The sequence below is a fragment of the Tiliqua scincoides genome, chromosome 2, assembly GCF_035046505.1.
Source record: "Tiliqua scincoides isolate rTilSci1 chromosome 2, rTilSci1.hap2, whole genome shotgun sequence".
NCBI lineage: Eukaryota > Metazoa > Chordata > Lepidosauria > Squamata > Scincidae > Tiliqua > Tiliqua scincoides.
The window spans coordinates 149,977,606-149,998,154 of NC_089822.1; the positions used below are offsets into that span (position 1 = coordinate 149,977,606).

At 44.6% G+C, this 20,549-nt stretch overlaps 1 protein-coding gene across 2 annotated transcripts in view; it reads right to left on the reverse strand.

Moving 5' to 3' along the window:
* Window positions 1-8,419: 8,419 nt before the first annotated feature.
* BAIAP2 (BAR/IMD domain containing adaptor protein 2) overlaps window positions 8,420-20,549 on the reverse strand; it is a 186,408-nt gene continuing 174,278 nt past the window's right edge. Inside the window, exon 14 of one of the 2 annotated variants that reach the window (XM_066618508.1) lies at window positions 8,420-13,672. In XM_066618508.1, the coding sequence (XP_066474605.1) occupies window positions 13,603-13,672 (70 nt within the window). In that variant the 3' untranslated portion in view covers window positions 8,420-13,602. The remainder of the gene's footprint in view (window positions 13,673-20,549) is intronic. The other variant, XM_066618510.1, reaches the window with a different exon arrangement.

Below are 20,549 nucleotides of genomic sequence, written 5' to 3' on the forward strand. Positions count from 1 at the left end.
GTGTACAGATAGACATATAGACATATAGAACCTATAGCATTTAAAGGGTAGAGCTGTGACCTTGCTAACATCGCCGCTCCTCCACCCAAGCAATTTTGATGCCCTCCTCTAGCTCACGCCTCGTGATGTCTTGAACCACATTGGCTTCCCAAGTTGGGGCACCACCTCGAGACACCACCTCCTGCCTGTCCTGTAAGCATGTCACGTGTTCTTTCCAGGCCCAGTATGACATACAAAGAGAGCACGTACGCACCTTGTGTCACTCAGAATGCTTTGACATGGCCCTCAGGCACTTTCCCACCCAGTGACTACAGGCCCGCCTTGCCCTTTACTCAACCTGCTGCATCAGGAGACTACCTGGGGCTGTTATACTCATCTGTGCAGCTAGAACAGGAAGGCAAGTGAGTGGGAGCGTGTGATCAGCCAAATACAACAGGCATGTAGGGGAGCCGGCCAAGATTAAGGTGGCCTTTTAGGTGCGGAGCAGGAGACACCATTGGGTACAGCAGCCGTTTCCCCTTTTTTGCAGTCTGGTTTTGCATAGAAGCATTTTTGCTACTGTCTGCCCCTTTCCATCATTTCAGCTGCACCAATGTGGGGCACTTTTAGCTGGCACTCAGGCCCTACATTGTATTGGCCTTAGTAAGAGGCCACATGCTTACACACCTTGGTGATTCAATACTTCCATCTCCATTCTGGACCAGATGAGCCTGAGCCCTGAGTGGTGCAGGAGTTGTGCCTTAATGGCCTTAGGCATGTCCATTCTCCATCTTAGCCTCATGGAAAGCAACACAGCCCATGTCTACCTTTGAGGAAGCAGGAAAGCAAGGAGAGGATGCATGATGACATACATCCATTTCTGACTTGTAGGGATCCTGTACTGCTGGGATCTACCTGAGGCCCCCCCTGGCCTTTCCTAGGCAACCTTCATCTTCTCCCTGCCACAGTATTATTTAGATACTTCTAGAGGGCCAAGACGTATGCTGCTGTCAGGAGCAGATGAGATTGTGTCAGGCTGCCTTGTGAGGGGATGGATTCTGTTTCCCTCTGCAATGCCTGGAGTCATTCACATGCTGGGGAGGGGTGTGTGTCTCCTGATGAGATGCATAGCGAAAGCAGGTCAAACTGCCACCAGGACTATTTTTGTATAAAAATGTACCCATTGCTGTATATCACCTGTCCCAACAGAGCAGTGGATTTAAGTTATTGTTGCCAAAGAGATGTAAAGAGTTAACTTTTTATGAAGTTGTTGTGTGGGGAGGAGGAGGGATTGGGGAGTGTCTTTGGTTTTAATTTTGATCCATTTAAGGCTTAGGATAATGGTGAAATTTTGAATTGGAAGAAGGCAGAGGGTTGCAGCTGGGAGAAGGGGATTGTTGCCTTTTGGGCTATAGACCAAACACCCGAAGCTAGGCCTCAAGGGCCAGAGTGGCAGGTGCAGACAGCAATGGAGAGCCACTGTATTCTGTGCTGTTCCCTAGGAGGTGCAGGAGAGGACCTGCAGAGCATTAACCTAGGCAGCAGCAAACACATTTTTCTTAGGGCTTTTGTAAATGCATGTTCTTTTATTTCTCTGGTTGTTTTCCTGTACTCTGCTGGCACTTGATACTCCCACTTGGCATTGAGGCCGATTGCTCTTCCCCCTCCCTTTGGTTCCTGACCACATGGGGCACCAAGCACTTTAATTTTTTACACCCCTGTATAAGAAGGCGCCATAAATATTTTCCTTCTTTGCGTCTCCCCCACCGCCCAGCTCCTGCACACCAGTTTTAGTCAAGCCTTGTTTCGCAAGGCCTATGTAAACCTTTAAGTCCCATGGGACTCAGTGGAGCTTATTTCTGAGTAAGTATTGCATAGGATCATGTCAGTTGTTTCCAGTGGTCCTCAATTCTTTGCAGCAGACAAAAGGCCCAGAACTCTTAGGAGTTAGTGTGTTTCAGTACGTAGATTTTTTTGCTTTCCAGTTGCCTGTTTGTGATATTTCTCAATGGGAACTATTATTTGCTCAATCTTCATTGAACCTGCTGTCCTTGCAGAAAGTGCCACTGGACACATGTTGACCATGCTGTACATGTACACTAATCATGCTGCAGCTGCCTTGCTGCTTCTGTAGTTTCTGAACTACTTTCCCCAGAGCCACGTATCTGTTTACCTCCAGCAAGGCAAGAAGGCAGCAATGCTCTTGCTTGGTTTTTGCCTGGTAAAGGTTGGATTTCTGTCGTAAAAGTAGCAGACAGCAATGCCTCTAGCTCAGCTCCCTCTCCTTGTGGTTGCTGGAATCCTGCTCTTTAAGTTTTATTTTCTTGGTTGGGCCTCCAAAGGCTGAGGCATCCACAGTCAGGCAGCTGCAGTTTGACCCTGCCACTATAGGCATATCTTTTATTCCCCCCCCCCCCACACACACACACACACTTTCTGGCCTGTATGATTGCTAAGGAGCAATCAAAAGGAAGTCACAGACCAGAGGTAGAGCTAGAAAACAGCTTACAGTGTTACTCCATCTTTTTATCTTTGGTTGTACCTGACCCTATAGCCATTGCTAAGATGCTGTGCTCTTTCCTTCCACATTTTATCTGCCTGCTTTGGTGGGATTATTTCACATACAGTTTCCTCGACACTAGCACATGGCTGCGCCCAGAGGGCCAAGATTGCACTGGGGACTGCTGCTCTTTCTGCTTTTTCCATTTTGCCATGTGACAACAGAAGCGGTTACAGCAGCTGTGCACTACTGCACTAGCACCAGCGCACTCCCTCCCATCTAGCAGTATAGGTGCGTCTGCCAATGGCTAAAATGAGAACCTCAAGCTATTGTCACAGGTCCTAGGAGAAAGGGAGTCCCTTCTTCCTCCAAACAGATGTTGGGATAGGCAGCAGCTATTCCCAAGTCTAAGTAATGCAGCATGGGTGGCATCAGACTTAATCCAGGTTGGACACTGATTGAGGGCTCAGACACCCCTGAAGGCCTACCTGGCTGACCTCTAAGCCCCCAAGGCTGACCTCTAAGCCCCCAAGGCTCTACCCACTTTTAGACAGTAGTGCTTGCAACCAGGTGCATCACTCCATCACTATCATCTCCTGCCGTTTGCATCTACAGAACCTGTTGTGGCCATGCACTATGTTTCCCCATCCAATCTTCCACCTGCACATACAGAAAATTCTAGGCAAGGCTAAATGGAGAAAAAGGAACAGCTTCTGTCCTGGATAATATGCAGTGCTGTTTGGCACGCATATTCTGGGGAGGGAAAAGGAAAGATGAGAATTCCATTAAGCCTAATGGCTACTCCTCTGCATATGCTCAGCTGCACCCCAGTACCTCGTTTGGAGTGGAAACACACAAGTGGGAAACAATGTTGTAGCCACATAAAAGCTTGCCTGATTATAGCCACACAGTATAGTTCCACTCTCATCCCACAGCTACTTAAAAAACTTCAGAAGCGGGATATGTAGGAACACTAGTTTTACACTGCAGCCAGAAATACAGGTAAACCCACGCAGTAAGCATTCAAAGAGCTACAACGTTGTTCCCATTCCTCTATGTGTAAATAGTAGGCAACCTTCAGTCTCGAAAGACTATGGTATCGCGCTCTGAATGGTGGTTCTGGAACAGCGTCTAGTGTGGCTGAAAAGGCCGATTCAGGAGTGACAATCCCTTCCACACTGGGAGCAAGTGCAGTCTGTCCCTGGTCTGTCTCCCTGGCTATGGGCCTTCCTTCTTTGCTTCTTTGCCTCAGTCTGTTGGCCAAGTGGCTCTTCAAACTGGGAAAGGCCATGCTACACAGCCTGCCTCCAAGCGGGCTGCTCAGAGGCCAGGGTTTCCCACTTGTTGAGGTCCACTCCTAAGGCCTTCAGATCCCTCTTGCAGATGTCCTTGTATCGCAGCTGTGGTCTACCTGTAGGGCACTCTCCCTGCATGAGTTCTCCATAGAGTAGATCCTTTGGGATCCGGCCATCATCCATTCTCACGACATCTTATTTATGTGTAAATAAGCACATCTTATTCTCACACATCTTATTTATGTGATAAATAAGCACATCCATTCTCACACATCTTATTTATGTGTAAATAAGCTGAAATGAATTGTGCATCACTTTAAAACTCTCTTCTATGAACTCCCAACATGGGGACCAACTTACAGGAGTATAGCTGGAGGCAATTGGCTGCTGTTGTACAAATAGTTTGGGAGAAGAGCTGTTGTTGAAGATGTCTTTGTTTTCTTTTGCTTCAACCTAAAGCCTTTCTATGTGGCTCTGGAATTCTCCAGATTTGAAACAATTGAAAAGGGGCAGACTGTAGATAATCTGCTGGTCTAGGTTACGAAACTGGAAGCGGTCTTCTGTGCTAGTCCTTATGTCTAGGAAGAGGCAGACCACAACACTATAAAATCAAGGCACTGCAAGGTCAATGCAGTGGGAAAAGATTCCCTCTCTTACCTCGTGGTTTTTGTTTGAATAGTTGTCCTGCCATCTTTTGTGGCTTTGCAGAGCTCCACGTACTACTCTGTGCTTAGAGAACATAGAATGTTGCCAAATGCAGAATCTCTCCTGTATCACAAGAATGTGGCAGGTGTACCAAGTATTCATCTGCATTGCAACTATAAAACAGCCCTTGCCACCCTAGTAGGACCTTGCCACCCATCCAGGACCTTGTAGGCCATATGTATTAGTTGTGGAATTCAGCTCCCCAAACATTTCAGTTTTCATCTGAAAAGAAAAAGAAGCATGTTTTTACCCCTCAAAGGTGCAATGGTATGCTTGAAAGCATACCTGGTCTTGATCAATGCCTGTTTAAGTCTCAGAAATCAGGATTGATTCTTCCATGGTTAAAGGGCAGGGCTTCAGTACCATTATAGCCCCTCATCCTTGACAAACACAGAGAAGAAATTGTGTGAGGCAAGGGGAGATCTTGCACTCATGTATAGCTCCTGCTATATTCTTGCAGATTGGCTTAATTGACATTACTCACCTTGTATGCCTCGCCCGGACACTTCTCTGTCAGTTACAGGAGGAAGAAATTCCATTTGTTACCTAGAGCTTCTATTCCAGTGTTGATTTTCATCATGCGGTGCTAGCCCTGTTTGCTTACCTCCGTTTTTCCAGCTGTAAAACAGTTAGTTGAGGCCCAGCCCAGCTGAGCCAATTTGTGGTAACCAGGGCTTATTGTGTGAGTTCCCAAAGCTGCAGGCACAGCTGCGGGGGGGGGGGGGGGTACGTGTGTGTACAAATGCTCATGATAGTTTCTTTGTTTTTTCTCTTTACCAGAGCAACACCTAACTGTTTCTTACTGCTTAAGCATCCAGCCATGCTGTGCAGAGGCTGCACATGTGTTCGCCCGTGGCATCATGCAAGCACAAACATTGCCAATGGTAGGACCAAGTAGGATATCTAGTAGTCAGGGCTTCCATGCTTCTCATAGGTCTTTGCATTTTAATTATCATTAGTAGTAGAATTAATCATGCAAAAATAAACAAATATATGCAAATGCAATATAGGACACAGAATCCAGCTTTTCTTGGTGCAATTTAAGCTTTTGTTCCAAGAGTACATGCTATATTTTGTCCTGGTGCGGAGGAAGGTATACCAAGCAGTGCAGTTGGCTATGAAGCAAACTAAGTCATGTGGATACTGCAATAGCTTAGTGAGAACAATGAACGTGCTTCAAAATAGTTATTGCAGGAAAGCTGCCCAAATTGGTGCACTTACTTAAATACCTACAAAGCAAACAGATTTGCAACATAATCCTATGCATGTCTACCCAGAAGTAACTCCCACTGATACAGGCGTGCCCACATATCGGGATCAGTTCCAGGGAGCCCACATGGATATGGAAACTATAGATATGTGGGGTGCCTGTCTTAATAGCGTCCTATTACTTTTCAATCTAGTTTTGTCAAAGATTCAGGCTGCCAGCAGACTGCTAAAGTCACGCTATAAGCTTGAATGCTTATAGTGAGCTGTTAAAGCAAGAAACCCTTCACTAGTAAGCTTTTAAACACTGCTAATGGTCAATGCTCCCCCCTATAGGATCAGTGGATAACTGCATCTATGGATACTGCAGCCACGGGTTCAGAGGCTCACCAGTATGTGTAGGATTGCAGTCTTAGAAAGCACCTGGTTGTGTAAGGCTTTTTGAATAGCCATTGCCACTTGCAAAGCCAAGTGCTCAAAAACCTTGAGTGTTGATGCTAGAGTTGTGCACAAGATCACTCCCAGGGCAAGTTAAAGCAGGTCTACTATCCATAGCAAAAATGAGCTGTGGGCTGAAATGAAAATGGGCACTGTATCCAGCATAACTAGTACACCTTTGAGGCACACAAAAATGCAGACATTTCTACTGGGAAACTGTTGGATTTGCACTGCAGATGAACAAGCCCTCACTGAGCAAATACAACAGGCCATGCCTTGCGCATGGGGGCTCATGTCCATCTGAGGTACTATGTCTTGCTGCCCCACATCCCCCTGTATTGTAGACAGCTATCAGGCATGGCATCAGCATATGTAGAAAAGGGAACAGCATGGAGTGGTTGAATGCTGCACCCTTGCAGTTTAACGAGGAACCATTTGTTACTCCGACTTCCATGTTGAATGAAGTGGGAGTGAGGAATATGTACCTTGCCACTTGAAGGCAGAAGCACACCAAATTCCCAGAGAGCAGCAGTTTTGGGGACTGGTTGTTGCCAGGTGTCTGCAGTACAGCCTGGCAGGGGCAGTTGTGTTCCTTTGGTACTGCATTTGAACAGAAAGTTCCTACAGGCATATGGTCTATAGCATCAAAATGCGTTCAGCCCCTAAGAGGCTGCATGAGGACAGAGCTAGAGCTGTGTTTTGGATTTTTTTTAAAAAAGAGATATAGGCTATTTACAGTGTATATTTTATAGATACGGGTCATAATTGCTGTATTTTTTATCAGTGCTGATTTCCATACAGCTCCCAGCATGTGTGTCAAATACCATTGGTCCAATAACAAATAATAATAAAGGTTTTTAAAATAATATATTCCTAGTCTTATCATATATCTATGCCACATAACTAGCACAATACACTGAAAGTCAAGACTCTAATCTAGGAGCCCTTGTTATTTGTTGGATACATTGGATATAGGCTTTCAGCTCCTTTCTTGTCAAAGGAAAATCTGCCTCTGCAAATTTGCTTCCTGTATGCAGCCAAAGGATGCAGGGAAAGCTGGAGTTATCTATGTAAAAGGCACCAAAACTTGGTGTTGGGGAAAGAGCTGCCAAATGAGAGGGTCTTTTATGGAACGATCCTGACTAGTGTGCAGGCTTGTGCGGTGCATGCTGCACGCATGCTTGCCATCACAAAAGGGCTGTAAAGCATTTTAGGGCAGCATAGCATTTGGGTGGGCAGCACAAAGGATCATGCTGACTCTTGCACTGGCTCCGGAAGCAGTGCACACCGTTGAAGGTAAGTTCCTTGCCAAGCAGCACAGAGGTGGAATGGGGTGGGGGAGGGTGGCAAGGCGCTATAACTGGGTGAAGATGGGGGATCAGGCCCAGGAGGGGATTGATATTGGCAGCAGCTGTGCACACCAAATTCTATCCCACTTCCCATGCCTGATATGACAACACTATATGCACAACAAGTGCAATGTGGACTTTTTACACTTGCTGTAGAGCTTGCACAGGTATGGGTTGCACCATGAGTTGCAGGTATGAGTTGCACCATTGCAGGCTTACCCCAGGGCAAGGGGACAAAAGGGGATAAGAGACCTCTAGCAAGCAGAATTCCCATGTAGGATGCAGCATAGTCCTTGCCAGCATTGCTGTACGAGAATCTGTGCTGGATTGGGCTGCCCATCACTGTTGCTTCTAGGGTTAGCTGCTGCCTTTGGGTCCAGCTTGTACGTAAAGGATTACACACAATGAATGTAACATACACAACTTTTGCAGATCAAGTTGGTTGGGTCTCTAACAGTGTACTTCTTTGCATAGGGACATGCATTCCTACCATGCCCACTAGAAGCCCTGCAGCCTGGGCCAGGCTCCATAAGCTCAGTTCCTGATATTCCCCCAGCTGGATAAAGGATGCTTGCTTAGTACAGGGTCCTTCTTGATTTGGGACCCCCAAGTAGAGTAAACTACCACATTCTTCTCTGGTTAGGTTAGAAAACTAATTGCACAATCCTATAAATGCTTACCTAGAAGACCCACTATGTTCAGTTGGCTTATTGCCAGGTAAGTATACATAGGATTGCAGACTGCTAGACCTTTTTGCAGCTTTGGCACTCCTCCCCAGGACACTGGTACAAGACAAAAACAAAAAGGTTTGCATTCCTTTTACTCATTTTCCCACCATGAATTCTTTTGCCACCAGAATGCATGCTTTCCAAGATGTCCAACGCTCCTTGATGTTTTCTTTTTAGATATGTTTTAGGAAAGAAGACAAACGTGGGAAAAACTCAATATTTTGCAATTGGAATTAGAATAAGTGTTTAATTTACAAATGTATTACAGGATTCACAAAATGTAGCTGTATTAGTAGCAGCAAAAGACAGAAAGTGCATTGATAGCTTTTAAAACTAGCTGGCATCCAGAGGTAACAGTCCAGTTCATGTGAAGTACGATATGGCTGCCATGCTGTGATTTTGTAGGTTCAGAACTCTTGACCACTAATCCGTGGAACACCTATAACTACTGCAACAGTGGTAGGTATACACAAGTCCTCAAAACTGGTACATCAGTGAAGTTACAGGGCTTGTGGGGAGCTAGTACATACTGTATTTGGAAAATAGTCCTCCATTGTCTTTCAGGCAAATATTTGCATCTTCTTTTTCAATGGTAATACATAATCAAAACAAACTGCATTACTTAGTGGCTTGTGCTATTTCTCTTCTGTAAGAGCCAGGTGGTGTTCTGGCGGGTGATGGTGGTTGCTGATAAATACTCAGATACCAGAAGCAGCTGCTTGCTATACAACCCTCTTTTCAGCATGATTGTTGAGAGGGCAAAAGATACCTTCCCCATATCATGAAATAGGCTTCCGAATGGTTGACTCTGGTTATTCCTAACCATTCTGAAGAACATGTTAGTGTCATCACTAACTCAATTTCAACTGAAAATATATTAGCAGATTGTAAATCTTTTATCACATTAATACCAAAAGTTGGAACTTGAGGTACAGACAGTGCTCAAAGCTTAATTTATGTGGTCAGCCTCTGTGTTGAGAGCCAAGTGGCATGAATAAATTGTTAATCTGGGAAAACTACTGTTCAAGAAACAAGGCACAGACTACAGACAAAACAGGGCTGATGCCTGCTTTTGAGTGAAATTGCTCTATCTCTAAGCAGCAATACAGGAGGTGCTTGATGGGCATTAGATGTAGGGATACCTTCTATATAGAAGCTTGGACAAAGTTGCCCTGTCTGAGCACCTAAGCCTCCAAGAATGGAAGGGATGGAAGCTGGTGACGGCCCTATCACAGCTAAAATCAGTCACATCTGAAATCAGTGGGGCTTAAATTAGTTGAAACTAAATTAAGCCCCATTTATTTCAATGGAACAAGCATAACAGGATTGGGGTCAAAAGTGTTTTAGAGCACAATCCTATCTGAGGCTTTAGCTGGCACAGAGACCCCTTATGCCAGCAGAGGGTGTTGCAAAGGTGCCGTAAGGCATGTCACAACTCTTGGAGTATTGGCAGTGGGGAGGTCTACCACCCCACGTTTGCTGCATCTAGCCTGCCTGCAGAGGGTGGTTTGGAGGCCGGGAAGGGTGGAACAGGCCCAAGAGGGGGCCAGGATTGGTGGAGGCCTTCTCCACTATATTCTAACCTCTGTCCTGGGCCTCCCAGCATTACATCAGTTTGCTCTGGCTTCCGCCAGCTAATAGCTGGCAAAGACCCAAGTAATCCCATAGGCCAAGCGGGGGCATTACTCATAGAGTAAGGGGGAAAATATCCTCTTATCCCAAGGCGACTTCCAGCCAGCTACTACGCTGCACAGGACGCAGCAGAGGCCATGCAGCCCCGCTGTGCCAGTGCAATTTAGGATTGGCCTGTCAGTTCTGTAAGTGTGCACTTGTTACTAGAAAAGAACAATCATTCTCTGAAGAAGTGCTCATGTTCTTTTGCTGAAGAATGGTTGTTCTTTTATCAATCAGCAAGTGTGTGTCTTGTAATCACAACTGCTGTATGGGGGTATATTTGTGTGACATACGAACATCTGCTCTGCCCAACCTGACCATCGCAATAACCAACCACACTATTTTGAACACCTATATATTTCTTGACAAGCTTAGCATTACGTTACTATACTTATATAAGAAGAGGAACTTCTCAGAGCTGACCCCACTGGATCCTGCTGGCAATAGTCAGGCACTAAAAATCTTTAAAATCTTTTTTTAAAAGGTCCACCTAAAACCTGATGAAACTATGAACTTAATCTTTGGTCGATGGCTTGTTGCTATTTCTCCAACTATAAAGCGCTCACCGAGAAACCTCATATTTCTGTGAACAATGACCCTGAAGAAAAATATTCTTCAGGGAGGAAAGTAAAATGGATGCAGGGCTCAGGCTAGCAAGGCAGGGTTGTGTACTCGAGGCAGGTGACTTGACTCCAAGTCGTGAAAATCAGTGTTTTTTTGCTGACTTGTTTACACTTGAGTCATGCATTTGGAAGACACGGCAAAACACTTGAGTCAAGGACCCCTTGACTTGGTACTCATCCCCAAGCACACAGACTCAAGTCAAGTGCTTGCTTACTATTTTTGCAGCATGAAAGACCTCATGGGGCCATCATTTAGACTGGGCAAGCAGCAGGGAAGTTCTAGCCAGGAGGCAGGGAAGGGTTAATGTTTATCTGCATCTGGGGGGGAGAGCGGGCTCTCTTGCCCATTTCTGATAGAAAGGAACTGATGCTCATTGGATGGGCGGTCTGGTTTGTTTCCTTGGATAAGGGAGGGCAGCGAGAGGAGCCTACTGGGTCCTTGCCTTAAAGAAGATTGGCTGGAGAGGCCCAGGGAAAAACAAGGCGGGGAAGCATGGAGGGAGGTTTGTAGCAATCATACTTTCCAATCACATGGCTGCTGTGAGCTTCCTTGTTGCTTGAAGGGAGGAAGCCTCACTGAATGACCAGCTACAGTGGGACTACTTCTGAGTAGAGCTGCAAAGGATTGGGCCTTCCTCACAAGCCTAGTAGCTGCTGCACATGACCCTCCTCCCTCTTGCCCATCCCTGCAAATTAGTTCCAACTGCAGCCCAAATCCATGCATATTAACTCACAAGTAAGACCCACTGAGTTCAAGGAGGTACACTTTCTAGTAACTGTGCCTAGGACTGCAGTTGTTCCCATCTTGTTTTGACAGCTGAGGTTGGGGACTATAACTAATTGAAGTATAGCTAAAATATATTTCCTTTATATAAAAATATAAGCATTAACACATGCATGTGGCTTCTTTTTTCTCACTTCATGGAAGCATATTCAAAAGGTAACTAAGCTTAAGTAAAAATTCAAGCAGTTATTCATTTTCTTGTGACTTAATGAAGTGTTTCTGCCACAGAATACTAGTTTCCACCCATCCCTATAAGGCATGCAGCCATTGGAAGCCATTAATATTTTTCAGTCTCTTAGTAAAGAAGGGCAGAGAATCTATATGCAATGAAGTTTGCTCAAGGGTCAGGCTACATATGTCAGGTGGTTCTGAGGTGTGTGTTTGTTTTTTAAACCAAAAGTTGAAGGAAAACAAAGCAGCTACAGATGGCTTCAGGTTAACAACTAGCAGAGCTTGGGGAGGGGGAAAGTGGAGTCATACAGTCCCTTCCTTGTTAGGTGTTTGGCTACTCAAAATCACCCAAGCAGCTTTCTTGCTTGATGAGAAAATTTCGACTACATAACTCTTCACCTTTGAAGAGAAAAGCAGCAAAGGAAGCAATTTTGAGCAGAAAACTGTAAGACCCGCTCCCCCCTCCCATAGCTGGTCCTCTCCTCAGCTAAAGCTACCTGTGACTGCTTAGCACTTTAAAAACAATCACAGGATTACACATGATGTGTTAAATCATATCCATAGTTATTATGTAGTTTGGTTCTCGCTTCCTTTTGGCTTGAATGAGAACAAGCTATGCTGGCTGGTTTACCTCATCTGCAGAGGTGGAACACAGTTATCAACCCTCAGTGAAGATGGCCACATGACCATTCAACAGAAAGGATGCCATTTTCATGCACAAAGAGGCTTCAGCATAAGCCATGCAAACTTTTGTTGGTCAGCAGCACGGCTGGACATCATCTGATTCTTTGAGAGGTTCCCTGAACAGCAGTTAGACCGTCTTCTCAGCTGACCACTACTCTCCGCTAGCACTTTCACAACCAACTTGTCCTCAGAGGCAAAGAGCAACACAATAGAAAGCTCATAGTAGTGGGGTATCACTGCATTGCTTGTGGGCTGTTGCTATATAAAGAATTGTGCATTGACATCATGGTAAACATCTCTGCAGCACTGCATTCTCTGCTACTCAACTAAAACGCTGAAGGAGGAACATGGAAGTATTTTAGTCACAGAACAGGCTCTTTCAGAACAGTACTGACCTGCAGTACTGTAATACCAAGCTGGTGCCAGGATGCAGGTTGGGACCACAAAACCCTGCTTAATACAGGATCCATAGACAAAATTCTATAGCAAGAGTGCATGGGAGCTGGGGGCTAGCTTAAGTTAGCTTCAAAATTAAGGTTTCTTCTCTGACACAGTTAATTGCCAGGATGAATCAGTGAGGGCAGGTGATCAAACAGCTTGTACTGTCTTGTTTGAAAGCAGCACAAGCTGTTTTCCTTCTTAATACATACCACAAACATCTTAACATGGTGAAAAAGTTATACATACGTACTGCCTCACCCAGTTAAATGTGCATTTACTTCATTCTTCTCCTTGGGAACAGGCAGGATGCTTGTGCAGAGATCTGTTGTTATTTTTTTAAAACCAAGCTTTTGGAAACTGCCTCTGCTAAACAGAGCAGAGCAGAGCGGGCTACCCTGTGAGAGCTCAGCACAAGGAGGATGTACAGCAAGCCAGAAATCCCAGTCTGTATCATGAGCTGTAGAACAAGCAACATGCTATTTTGTGAGAGGCTAGAATATGCTCGGCTTGATGATCTCGCACACTTGAGCAGCACCAAAGCTTTTCTCAGCGACTGCAAAAGTCCACAGGTTTGGTTTATTAAAATCCATGTGTTTTGATGGTGCTGACAACATCCAGGAGAAAGTCTATGCAGTACAGAGCATACTGCAAAGGAGCAGGTTTCATCCTGCCCACACTAGCCTTCTCTGGTTTAGCAGAAGGTTTTGAACATGGTCTATGAGGAGTGTGATACAGAGCCTGGTTCATAGTTCTATCTATTTCGTCACTCAGAGACACCATGTCATCTTCAAGGTACCTATCCCTCCAAAGCCAAGGCATCTCCTTCTGTTCTAAAGAGCAAAACATAAAATGAGTTTTCCAACATCTGCTTTTCAAGCAGGAGGCTGAAAATTCAACCTAGCTACAAAATCAGAGCTTTCAGAAGACAGGCGTACACGTTTTACAAGGACATCAGAGAAATGCAAAACAGGCGAAACGGAAACAAAAAGGTGCGCGGTACCCGCCGTCACTCAGCATCTCTGGGATCAGCTGATGAGAGGAGCTGAACGATCATTCGTCACGGTGGGTTTCAGCTGGACATTGGCAAAAGGATTCCTGTCAAGAGAGAGCAAGGCACAGTTTTACTGGGAAGAGATTTAGAAATCGAGTGACTTTCACTGACAACAGTGCCACAAGGAGAGACACAAGGACAACAAAATGTCAAACGCATTCACTAGAAACATTTTTCAATCAGGACAACATACACCACTTTGTACAAAACGTTCACAACAAATGGTTTTGCCTGGAAGGTGCTTTGGCCCTCAGTGGCCCTGTCTTCAAGTCAAAGTATTTCATTGAGAATTTCCACTCTTAATACACAGAATAACATCATGAACAAGGACAGACAGACATTGCTTTGTCTCGTGCAGAGTCCAACACATGTATCAGAATTTCTAGCATCTGCAAAGCCTATCTCTGCTCAGGCGGGTAAGATGTCTCAGAGCTGGAGTATGGTACAGTTGCCATGGGGATTCTCCCAAAAATGTCCCCTTCCTGCATGCTGAATCATCCCCACCCATCTGTAATGCCTTAGACTGATAGGATGTCAGTCCGCACACTTTCAGAGTAATGAAAATGGAGTAATGGAGAAACTCTGGAAACTCCAGAGTAATGGAGTTCCACAGTTTGTTGGCTTCAATCTATGTGATTAGTACTCCTACATGACACAGGTGGTGGGCGATGATTAGCCACAATAGCCACAAGCGGACTTTTTTTTTTTTCCAGTGGTGCACTCATAGCAACCGAAATAGGCTCCAATACCAGGTTTGGAGTTGGGGGAAAATGCAAGTGGCTGGCAGGATTAGATTGACAAAGACAACTAAGAAATTTACTGCAAGTCTCTTCAAGTCTTAGGCTTGCATGAAAAGGCCGGCTGCTTTTTTAAAAAAAGGGTATTGCTGAAAGATATTGCTCCTCCGTGTATGTGGGGATGCCGTTTATGGGGCATCCATGGTCAGAGATAAAATACTGCTGAATGCCAGTAGCTGGAGAGCCATAAGGAGAGGTGGGAGAAAGAGGGTTGTGGCCTTCATGCCCTGGCTGTGGCATTCTCTGAAGCATCTAGTTGGCAGGTTGCTGATCTAGACAGATCTGTGGTCTGATCCCATTCAGCAAAGCTCTACTTATGCTTTGAGAAAGCAATTGGTTTAAGACAAAAATCTGAAATTAAGGAGCCTTTAGGGCAAGCAGAGGAGTAGAATCTTGGGTTAGCTGCTCAGAGGTAGCAGCCACCTGAAGAGTGGGAAGTAAGTATCCTATTAAATGTTAACGCAAGCCACCTGGAAACACGCATCCCCTAATGGAGATCATACTCACTTGAATGGCGACTGCAAACCCAATCAAGGAAAATAGCTTTCCTAGAACAGACTCTCTTAACACGGTTGCACACAAGCTGTGGAGGAGGAAGCTGCCCTTGGACTGCATGATAGCATTCTAGGTCTCCCAAGCAACTAGGCTATTTTCAGCTTATGAGGCTTTTACTCCTCCCTCCTCAGCCCCACTGCAAATGAGTCACATTTTGTTGATATTTCTGTTGCACCCTCATGCATTGCATCGCTTCCTCCAGAACATCTTGTATGTATCCAGGGCAAACTGCTGCTCTCCAAACACTTGTTAACAAGTTGCTACTATGGGCCTACTGTACTACTGTCAGGTGCGGGTTGCTCCTCTAAGGACACAGGCCAGACCCAGGGGAGGCACTTTCTACCATCAGCAAACTGCATGCCTGATGTATCTTGGCACCAGCTGATTCGAGGGGGTGTTGCATCAGCTGCTTGCCAACCTGCAAAAATGTACTGAGCATTGCTCAGTAGCAGAGAAATGGTGCTTTTATCAGACCTGCTGTTCAGACCAAGGAGAATATATCTCAGACTGTATATCCTTTCTTGTAAGACAACAGGCAGTCTGCTTTATTTTCAAGACATGAAAATGTCAAGACCCAAAACATGTCTATATAAGACATGAACAATACACATGACAGGTGCATCTCTCACACAATTAAACTCCTTTCACTGAAATTTTTCTATTTGACCTATGAGAATCTTGTGGCATGTTCTTGCCCCTTCCTATCCAGGTTTATTTCAACATACAAGCCTGAAAAAAGAGTTGCGATTTACACTTGCAAAACTGCCACCTCTATGTTACTTTTTTGTGGACAATGGAGTGGTTTTGCAAGTCACTTGCCAACGTAATTGCAACTCATGAGAATCAGGGGATTAACCAAAAAAAATAAAAATTACTGGCACATGGTGCTATAGCCAGACAATTCCTTTCTATCCCACAGTCCAGCCCATATTGTCAACATTACTATTCTGAAAAGGCAGCCAATGTTTGTGTGCCAGTCTCCCCAACAGTACTACTGCACAGAACACACCCAGACACAAACACAGAAATAGATTGATAGGATACACCACCAATACACACGTTCTCTTCCAGCTTCAGAGTGTATCTGGGCAAAGGATGGCCACGGTCCGTAGCAGCTTGCTCTAAGTATTCACACAAGCGGATGAAGACAGTTGTAGAATAGCAAGTTACTTGACCAATTCCCAAACAAGGCTGGTGTATGTAAAGCTGCTGTCCAGCGATCAATGCTTCCCTTAGAGTCAAAGAGCACTCTCTTTCACATGAACCCCGCTTTTTATGATGCCACCATGGAACTTGGGTAATGGGACTATTTCTTCCTTGAATGACACTATGATTTCCTTTGAAATCAAGTTCACAAGTCCACCACTGCTACCCCATTTGGGGACAAAGGTCAAGATACGGGGTCTTTTCAGAAGTGCACTAAGAAAATCAGCATTGGGAACTGTAAATAGAAGGATAGTGACTCTGATCACTGAAACAACACTAAGAAGTGGCCATACACACATTGCTGGCGTGGAATCCAAAAAGCTTGAAACCAGACACGCTGTGAAAGAGAGAGAGAGACGTCTCATGAATAGCATGCCCTCCTTCCCTGTATCATGAGGTATGATTGGGAAGACATCATTTGTCCAGACGTCTGGGGAAAATCTCCCAAGGGTTTGGGTGTATAGGGCACTTGGTATGTCTACAGATACACTTTTAAGGAAGGATTCACATCTTGCATTTAATACAGCAATTGATTCAAAGTTATGCTTCAAAATTCAACATAACACAAGTGATTCAAAGTTGTGGACTGCCTGCAGTGACAGGGAGTTGACTCAGGTCTCCTCTAACTCTAAGAAGCTCTATTCTCCCACAATGGGCCTTCCCGTGTCAAAGAAAACAGAAAAACAATCTGAGAAGGTACTGGGGGATAGGGTGACACATGACTTCTGATGACTCAATGCCTTTTCAGTGTCACCTACCACATACCAACAGCCATAGCCTTAAAACTGAAGGTATGCTTCAAAAACCGGTGGTGCCCTAGTTTTCAAAAAGTGATAGGAAAGCCAGGAAGAAATTATGGAGTGGTTTCTGGCATGCACGTTAACTGCCTGATCTATCGATCGAGAGAGATCTACATAAAGCCATTAGATAAAGAACACTAGACCTGGAATTTAAATCCATACTGAGCCAAACCCTCATCACATGACCTCAAGCAAAATCATGAACAACTTCCAAAAATGAGAAAAATGGTTACCTATTTCACAAGGTTTGTTGTCCAGAATGACAAAAAGAGGGAGAGAAAAGCATCTAAAAATTCACAGAAAACTGATTTATTTTGTCCAATGGGTTTTGAAAATCTTATGGTACAACCCTATGTATGTTTACCTGAGAGTAAGTTGCACTGAGCACAGGAGGACTTACTTCTGAGTAAACATGCATAGGTTTGTGCTGACAAAGGCTTGTGTCCTAAGCATCATGTCTGTTCATGTGGGAGGGGACAGCTGGGATTTTTGCTGATCACTTAAGTATGCAGCCCTCTGCGGTTTTGTTGCAGGTAGTCTTCCTGAACCCCAAGTAGATATTTGGTGAACACAAAGGGCTAATGTGCAGAGGATGCAGTGGGGAAGTTTGCTTCTATAAGCTTGCTTCCATGCATGCTGCTTAGGATAAAGGCCAGAGACTTTCAAAACTTTATAGACAATAGATCCATTTTCAGTGTGACATACAGGCAATCTTCTCCCTTTTATGTTTCATTGTTTCCTTTCTTACCTTATCTTTGTCATGCCCAGATGAATGAGTACAGTCATCCCTTATCTTACATGAGGGTTACGTTCCAGTGTGTAATGCTGACATTGTGTATACTCAGAATGATCTTGAAAACCCCTTACAGTGGAAAAATAAGCTACTGTCTCTTTAAAAATTATACAACAGGTTGGAACAGAGACCAAATGACCCAAAGCAGCTTCATTCTCTGATCTTTGGCTCACTCTCAGGCACATATTTAGGAAGTGGAATTGCCTTCACTATTTAAACTGTTTTCTTTTATGGGGGTGTGGGGTGTTGCCATGTTCCTATACAGTAGTCGAATTTGCGCAAGTCAATTGCACCCAAGGCAAAGAGAGGCCGTATAATGAATTTCACTAACAGCCCTATATTATTGATGGATAATAAAGTGTAGTCTGCCCTGATAACATACTCCCCAAGTGCCCCTGTGTGCAGATATTGCTTGTGCACTTTGGGACTGGATCTTGATGCACAGTAATGTTTTTTTCCAATCGTTCAGCTGAGATTGTGCCAGAAACACAACATAACAGTGTTGTTCCAAGGAGAACTCAGGTGGCTTTACTTCCAAAAGTATCTACTGAAGGGAAGCCGTGGACACCAGAAGGACTGTCAGAACGAGCACCTCCTATAGGGGAAATTCCAGACCGGGAAATTACAACCACACCAATGGCTGTGTGCATTTGAATTCCAGACCAGGAACGATGCGAGGTTGTTCCATATGAGGTATTTTGGTATGGTACTTGAGTGCAAAATAGGGGTCACATCCAATGTGATATATGCACACAATAGAATATAAATAGTGAGCGTGCTGTTTAAAAAGAGACAAATGCACCATTTTCACATGCAGTTTATTCTGGTGCAACTAACATGCCTTTTAAAATCTGGCATCATCCCCAAATGCAAAAATGTCTCACGTGAAGTGGTTCAAAATCTCTTCCATAATAGAGAAGAGGAAACTGGGCACCTTTTGGATATCAGCACAGCTTTGCAGAGGTCTGCTATTTAACAGCAGTAAGATTAATTATCCTATTTTTAAAGCACAGACAATTAATATTCCCCCTACTTAATTAATGCAGAAGCTCAGATCATTTTTCTCCCAGGGGATGTTAAAATAGATCTTTGGAGCTGAAAGGAACTAAAGGAGGGGGATTATTAAATTATTTGCACTGTGACTCATCAAGGAAGAGTTAATTATTTTGTAATGGCAAGTGAGAAAGGGAGGAGGTAACTCAAGAGCCTGACAGAAACAGGAGGAATTCTCTGTGCTGCCTCTGGGCTTAAATGCAGAGTTGGGGGTGGTGCTTTGGGGGAGTAGAAGAGACAAGGCGGAGGAAGAGACTAATCCTGAGGAGGCTAATCCTGAGGTGTGGTGATGATAATGGAAGAGGAGGCTAACCCTGTTCCATTATCATCACCACACCTCAGCCCAAATCTGACATGCATTCTATTATGCTGGTGCAGTGCATGAAAGTGGCTGTCTGGCAATCTAACTGTACCAACATGTTTAGCAACACAGGCCTCAAATCACCATGGAGACAGTGTAAGAATATCAACTGAGAAATACAGACAAATCATTTCAAATAAATGCATCCCACTTTTTTTTTTGTTTAATTTCTTTAGAGCATTAAGTTGCTTTCAGCTTAAGTGGACTGCAATAACTTTTTCCCCCAAACCTTTTATTGGCATAAAATCAACATAAAAACATAAAATAGTACACTTAAACCATACTCAAAAACAGCCTCATAAATCAAGCCAATCCATCGCCCTTACTCACTTATACTGCGCCTCCTCAAAATTAAATAAAGAAATTTCGCCACCTGGCATGTACATTCTTCATCCTTTCCTGATAGCAAATGATGTAGCACAAGGTCCTCTGACCCATGTATGGAGGACAAAAGCAGTTTGAGCAACTGTGAACACAGATCATCAAACCGTTCGCAGGTTAGGATCATGTGTGGAAGAGATTCAGTGCCCAGAGAGTTGCAACTGCACACCCTTGCTTGCACACTCAGGCCATTATATTTCCCCCGTGTAAAATTAGATGGCATAACATTGCAGCGCACCAGGGAGAAGGCTCTCCGTTCCTGTGAGTTAAGTAGGAAGTATAAGTCTGCTACTTATCCAGGCCGTTTATCCAGGATTGGAAAAAGCAAAAACCAGAGGGGTGAACAGGTAGATGGTAGATGCGGCTGCAAACAGCTCTTGCAGCTCTATATTCTTTGAAAACTCGTTTTGAGGATATAGAGGACTTCAATAATGGCACAACTGCATCGTCGCTAACGGGGCACATGCTGCATCCCATGGTTGGGGTGGATAGGTAAGGAAAAATATTTTCCCTTACCTTTTCTTAGGTCTCCTGATGGCCTATGGGTCTCCTATGTAGCTGGAGTAGGTCCAAAGAGAGAAAAGGGGTGGGGCAGGATTCTGGCACCAGTCACTGCTGCTGGAATTCACCTGCTACCCTCCCCATGACGCACCCTGCTGCCAACTTACCAGGAGTGGCAGAGCTTCCGGGAGCCACTGCTATGTGTGACATACCACTACCCATTTATGGCAGCAGTCCAAAAGCATGCAGTGGTGACCTGGCTTCCCACGATTGTAAAGGTCTTTGCACTGCCAGAACACTAGTTCCAGCAGTACAAGGCCCAGATAGAATTGGGCCCTCAGTTCCTGAAGGAACAGTGGTCCATTAAATATCTCAAAAAATACTGTTGCCACCCATTTGCTTAGAATGATTGAATATTAAAGTTGGAAATTTCCCTTGGAGATCACCTAGTCCAACCCCATAACCACTGCAGGT